The sequence below is a fragment of the Conger conger genome, chromosome 16, assembly GCF_963514075.1.
Source record: "Conger conger chromosome 16, fConCon1.1, whole genome shotgun sequence".
Lineage (NCBI taxonomy): Eukaryota > Metazoa > Chordata > Actinopteri > Anguilliformes > Congridae > Conger > Conger conger.
In genome coordinates this window covers 419,395-425,000 of record NC_083775.1, presented here as the reverse complement: position 1 = coordinate 425,000, position 5,606 = coordinate 419,395, and the positions used below count along the sequence as shown (strand labels likewise).

The window sequence follows — 5,606 nt, the reverse complement described above, 5'->3', positions numbered from 1 at the left end:
TTCTTTGATAATCATGGTTCTTGTGGCTGGGAGTTTTAGCTCCTCCTTGTCCAATGCCTGAGTAGCTCACAGAAAGTATCAGAGAAAAGACAGTAATCCATCATCTAGCCGATCCCAGCCTAATTATTCCATCGGGGCAATATCTGGGTGGTGTTTGCTTTCTGATTCTGAGCGATGCATAGTGCTTTAATGTTCAGACTCCAACAACAACATGGGCCCACATTGTATTTCTCACGTTCCCAAAGACGCAGCCTATCTACCAGACTGAGAAGGAATTCACTTTGGTTCCCAGATAAGCAAATTACATTCCAACAAAATAATGTCAGAGTTGGACAGACTAAAGATTACCAATGCATGCCATTACTATGGTACTGTGTGGGGTGAGGGGTTATCTGTAACTAAAAACATCAAAACCATGTATAGGTTGGTAGAATCCAATTTTTAAAATTTCAACAAAGACCAGCAAGCCAAAACTCACAACTCACTCATAACTTTCACATGTGGACATGCCAAACCATTACAGAAGCTTTATTTTAGCAACCCTAACAGTTCATACCGAAATCGCTAACTTGCATACGGTTACTACATCAACCCTAATCGGGCAAAACCACACGCTTTATTACATAAAATAATCCCATGCATGTCTAGGGTACATTTTGTCTTGACCGCCTATATGGGTGCTAGTTTCAAATAAAATTACTTCTAAGAGTTTGTTTGTGTGAAGTATGTGTGAGGAATGTTGCATTGCTGAGGCCTAAATGCTACACAACTTGCGTTAACAGCCAAAATTAATCGCCACCAGAAATGCTATTACACCTTATTTTCATGGAGAAGTCCTAATATCATCTGCAGATGAGGTCGGGATCATGAGGTTCAGGTTCAGGCACAGTGTCCAGGGGACTGAACCAGCCGATGCTGCCAGGCCCACTGCGCTGTAATCACGCTGTTCCTCTCTGAAGAGTTTCTGTAAATAGCTCCCAGTTTAAGCTGAAGGTACGTAAGATGTTTAATTCATCAGGGATAGTGAATGTGCTGTGCTAATTAGAAAAGCACGGTGTTAATACCACTCGATCGAGCTCAGAGCTGCAGCACAGACCCAAACCACACTGACCGCAGGAGCTCAGAGCTGCAGCACAGACCCAAACCACACTGACCGCAGGCTGCAGCACAGACCCAAACCACACTGACCGCAGGAGCTCAGAGCTGCAGCACAGACCCAAACCACACTGACCACAGGAGCTCAGAGCTGCAGCACAGACCCAAACCACACTGAGGGCACAGGAAGCGCTGACCTCTCAGCCCTAACCCGTTTCCCCAGGGCTTAGGGACCAGAAAAGACCGTTGCATATTACATAGAAATACATCAAATACATGCATAATAACTAACTACTGAGTTGGTATTTTCTTATAAATTGACGATATTTTTGAATATTCCGTTTGAATGACTGTGCCATAGCATTGGTCACTTGCCTTGGACAGACTTGACATTTTCAATAACGGACTGTAAGGTTGCATTTTTCAGGTTTACTTAAGTCAGAATAATTATAGTGGTTCTTGTTTAGTGTGTCATAATTATCTTCATTATCACAATCAGTGACGCTCATGTCAGAGTCCAGGCATCGTTTTCCATTTATGCAGATGATTCACTCATCAAAAGCCTTTCTGAAGACCTGCGTCAACGAGTGTACATACAAGGCCTGAGCAAACACGAGTAATGAAGTGCAGCCTCACCTTCTGTAAGCCACGTCTCCTGAAGTTGGCTTAAGTCCTGAAAGAGATCTGGATGGAGAGAAAGAAAGAATGGGATGAATATCACTTGGGCCCGCGATCAAAGTCCTCTCTGAGTAGCCTAAAACAGAGGCCCGGGCTCGCGCCGAGGAGCACCAGCGCACTGTCAGGCCCACACTCCAGGGCACGAGCGGCCGCTTACCTTCAGATTCCTGAGGGGGTAGTTCCGTGTCCATGTATTTCCTTTTCGTCGCCATCAACAGTCTATTTAGGGGCCCATTTCCTTGCGATTTCTACACAAAAACAGTGTTTGTGTTATGCATTGGATATATCATTATTTTATAAACTGATAAATTCATAAATATATTTACAGCTTCATAAATTTCGAGCTAATTCATTATATTCGTTATATGTAACAGACCTCATCGTCACCACAGAATGCGTATATACATTTGATTTACTGTATAAATAAGACCCAGACAAGCAGTTTGAGGTAGACTTCTACATTTGTAAGTCCACAGTGTAAGTCTACATTTCCAGTGTAAATGGGCTCAGTTCAAATATGGTTCTATATCAAAGTGATACTTGCTCACTCCACGCACTGTAGCCACAACATGCGCTTACAGTTTTCGTTTATACTGTTGCAAGTTTGGCAAATCATGCAGATACAAGGATAGCCATGTCGGCTATTCGAGTAAATTTGAGATGCAAAGATAACTGGACATCTACCTTGTTTAGCCACTCGCGTGAGCCTATTGGAGAGCTTGTGGAAAACAAAACAGAAAATAGTTTGGATGACCGCAGCAGTAGTCTCTCCAAGCAAGCCCCATGCAACGACAATCGCCCGAAAAGCGTTAAAATCAATCAATATCAGAACTAATATGTTTCGGTATACTTACATTTGCTAAAGTATAAGGCACTTGCTGGTCCAAATATCCATCCATTTTATAATTCCGCACGCTAGCCGTCTGTGGTCATTTAGCCTGGCAGCCTGGACAGGAGAGCGCGGAGCAGGAGAGGCAGCAGTTGTGAATGGAAGGCGAGAAAGCTGCATGCATAATGAGCACCATTCACAAAAAATGCAGAGAAGGCATGGCGAGTGATTACCCGGCGGGCGTCTGTCCCCATTTGCTGCTGACTGTATTCTGCGTTTCCAAAGAGACAGCGCGCAGAAGCGAGCGCCAGCAATAAACGTTTCCCTGTTTGTTTGCGCGCCTTCGATTTTCACTATGCACGCCGCAAATATTGCTTTCACTATAAAAAGTATGTTAAAAGTAACGATGATGGTTAACTTTATTTTTAAAAACCAACTCATATACGGTCGCCGACCGTGTGTAACATATTTGCTGTAAGAAGGTATGTGTTAATGCCTGCTTTCCACTTGTTTCGCACCCCACACCATTTTAAATACGCCTTAAGGTTTTCCCCAACACAAAATGGAAACCACTAGCTTCTCCTTAAAATCAACACACATTCTGATGTCGTTATGGGACGAATAAAACGATTGGAAAAAAACAAGACGTATGGAACGTTTATGATCGTTCCCAGGGGAACAGTGTTGGCGGAAAAAAAAGTCTAATCGGTACAAAGACACAGTTCTAAAATTGATTAATCGAAGAAAATTAATATCACTGTTTTCCCTTAAAAATACAGTTTATGTCCTGACTTTGTGCACTACATCTGAACTGTTCTGAATTTAGATAATACTGTCGATATAAATCCTGTCCAGACTTTAGTGTTGATTTGAAGAGGACCTGTTTTTCTTGCTTTTAGACAGTTGTTTGCCCAGGGGAGCTTATGATTGGCGAATTTCCTCTTTCAAGAGCTCGAATTTCTGCCTTTGTTTTAATGAATGACCTGACTTTGTGAATGAAATCTCAGCTCCCCCTGCCAACCAATCGTTTTCAAGACATTAAGGGGCCATAGCAACCGCGGGTGGAGCTGGAATCTCTTCGACCAATCATATGCTGGGACCCTCAGAGTCCTTCTCTAAGTTTTTCCAGTTGTTTTTCATTCATAAAAACTACGAGCCCCGTTTGAGCATTCTGCTTATTAAATTAAACTAAGTTTGGCTGTAGCTACAGTAATAATTCACTTTGATCTATGGCATTATACAAGTGATCCAATGTTGATCCTTTGGAAAAGTAATGCACATTTCTGTTATATAACTAAATAATGATATGTATCGCCGCTGGTTGAAAACATAAATTAAAAATGAAGAAAGCGAGTTTCAACCTTTGTTTGTTCTGTCGCCCACATCCATTTAGTATCAACTGCCTTTTATGAGGTGTAATCCACTTCGAATGTATCCTGTAGGCTCCACCGTGAGCATTTAGCAAACTATAATACCGACCATAGCCTACTGCTGGGAGCGTATCGCCGTCCCGCGTTTAAAAGCTTGGTATTGTTGTTTGTTTGCATTTCCTTAACGTTAATATAAAGGAGAAAACGTAGCCCATTTAATTTAATTTTCTATTAACAAAGTGTTTTCCAGTTTTTTTTAATATGATGTGACAGGACATGTCTGTATTAACAGCCCACAAAACCTTGAACATTATATTCGATTTACCGCGTTGTTGTTCTCATATTGACTGGTGGTAGGAACTTTAATCATAGTTCGCTTTAGAAATTGTACAGTACAATTATACAGCACACGAAGCGTGTAGTCGTGGATACAAAGAGGGAAAGTGGCCAAGCACACCGTCCATTTGCGGCACTTAAACGTGCTCTCTGTAAACAGGCTGTTTCTCTCTCTGGGGCTGTAACCTAAGCCCGGCGCGAGACAGGATCTGCACCACGGCAGTGAGGCAATGTGACTTCTTAAACCATATGTGAACAAATCTGTACGAAAGTATTTATATTTTAGACTGAATGTAATGAGTTTGCTTATGTGTAGTCATGCATACGCGTCGCGTAAGTTTTGCGCTCATTTGACGAAAGTTCATGTAGCTACGGTGCCTGGGTGTAGAGTTGAAAATTGTGCTGTTACTGAACGCGGAGAGCAGGGTGAATATGATTTTACGTGTATTTTGACCAACTGTTTGCGTTAGCTTCCTGACGGTAGTCTACCCACAGCAAAGAGGTGCTATGTCAGTTCTGAAGAGTGCACGTATCGAGTGCAACTGCGTGTCCCTTTTCTGTTGTTGGTTTTGGAACGAATTCCTGTTCAGCCTGTGGCCAATTATAATGAACCACTTCCTGTCGGGATGTTATTTTCATAGAGAAGCTAAAAGTATTCTGCACATTTCTCACTGTGGGATGAGGATTATTGATCGAAAATTCATTATAAATGGAAATAATCCTTGCCGGGCCTACAACTGTGAACCATGAACGCACACACACGCACGCCTAGCGCATGGTTGAACCGGCAGGGGCGAGCGCAATACCAACAAACCCCGCCGAATGTGCTGCATGTCTGGCCTTCTCATAATCAGCATACAGTGAGTCTGATACCAGGGGAATTCTGATAGGTGCTTTTGCGATACATTCCACTTATCTCTGCATTTAATGGGAAAAGGAAACAACGGAACAGAAACTTACAGATTGCTTTCATGGGACTTCAAAAGCCCCTTTGTTGATATGTTTCTTATCTGGTGGTTGGGGTGGTGCTTGGATGGTCGGACAGCTTTTACATATTCACCCCCTCTTCATTCTCCCCTTCCCCATCTTCATTCTCCCTGTACCTGTGTTCATTCTCCCCATCCCTGTGTTCATTCTCCCCATCCCTGTGTTCATTCTCCCTGTACCTGTGTTCATTCTCCCCATCCCTGTGTTCATTCTCCCCATCCCTGTGTTCATTCTCCCTGTACCTGTGTTCATTCTCCCCGTACCTGTGTTCATTCTCCCTGTACCTGTGTTCATTCTCCTCATCCATGTGT

At 42.8% G+C, this 5,606-nt stretch overlaps 1 protein-coding gene across 4 annotated transcripts in view; it reads right to left on the bottom strand.

Annotated features, from left to right (window-relative positions):
* The window catches only part of LOC133114574 (ETS translocation variant 4-like), a 39,786-nt gene extending 36,797 nt beyond the window's left edge, over nucleotides 1–2,989 (bottom strand). Inside the window, exons 1-4 of one of the 4 annotated variants that reach the window (XM_061224081.1) lie at nucleotides 2,628–2,989; nucleotides 2,458–2,491; nucleotides 1,931–2,021; nucleotides 1,732–1,779 (exon numbers count right to left, since the gene is read on the bottom strand). In XM_061224081.1, the coding sequence (XP_061080065.1) occupies nucleotides 1,732–1,779; nucleotides 1,931–1,985 (103 nt within the window). In that variant the 5' untranslated portion in view covers nucleotides 1,986–2,021; nucleotides 2,458–2,491; nucleotides 2,628–2,989. The remainder of the gene's footprint in view (nucleotides 1–1,731; nucleotides 1,780–1,930; nucleotides 2,022–2,457; nucleotides 2,492–2,627) is intronic. The other 3 variants (XM_061224079.1, XM_061224078.1, XM_061224080.1) reach the window with 3 other exon arrangements.
* Between the last annotated feature and the right edge of the window lie 2,617 nt (nucleotides 2,990–5,606).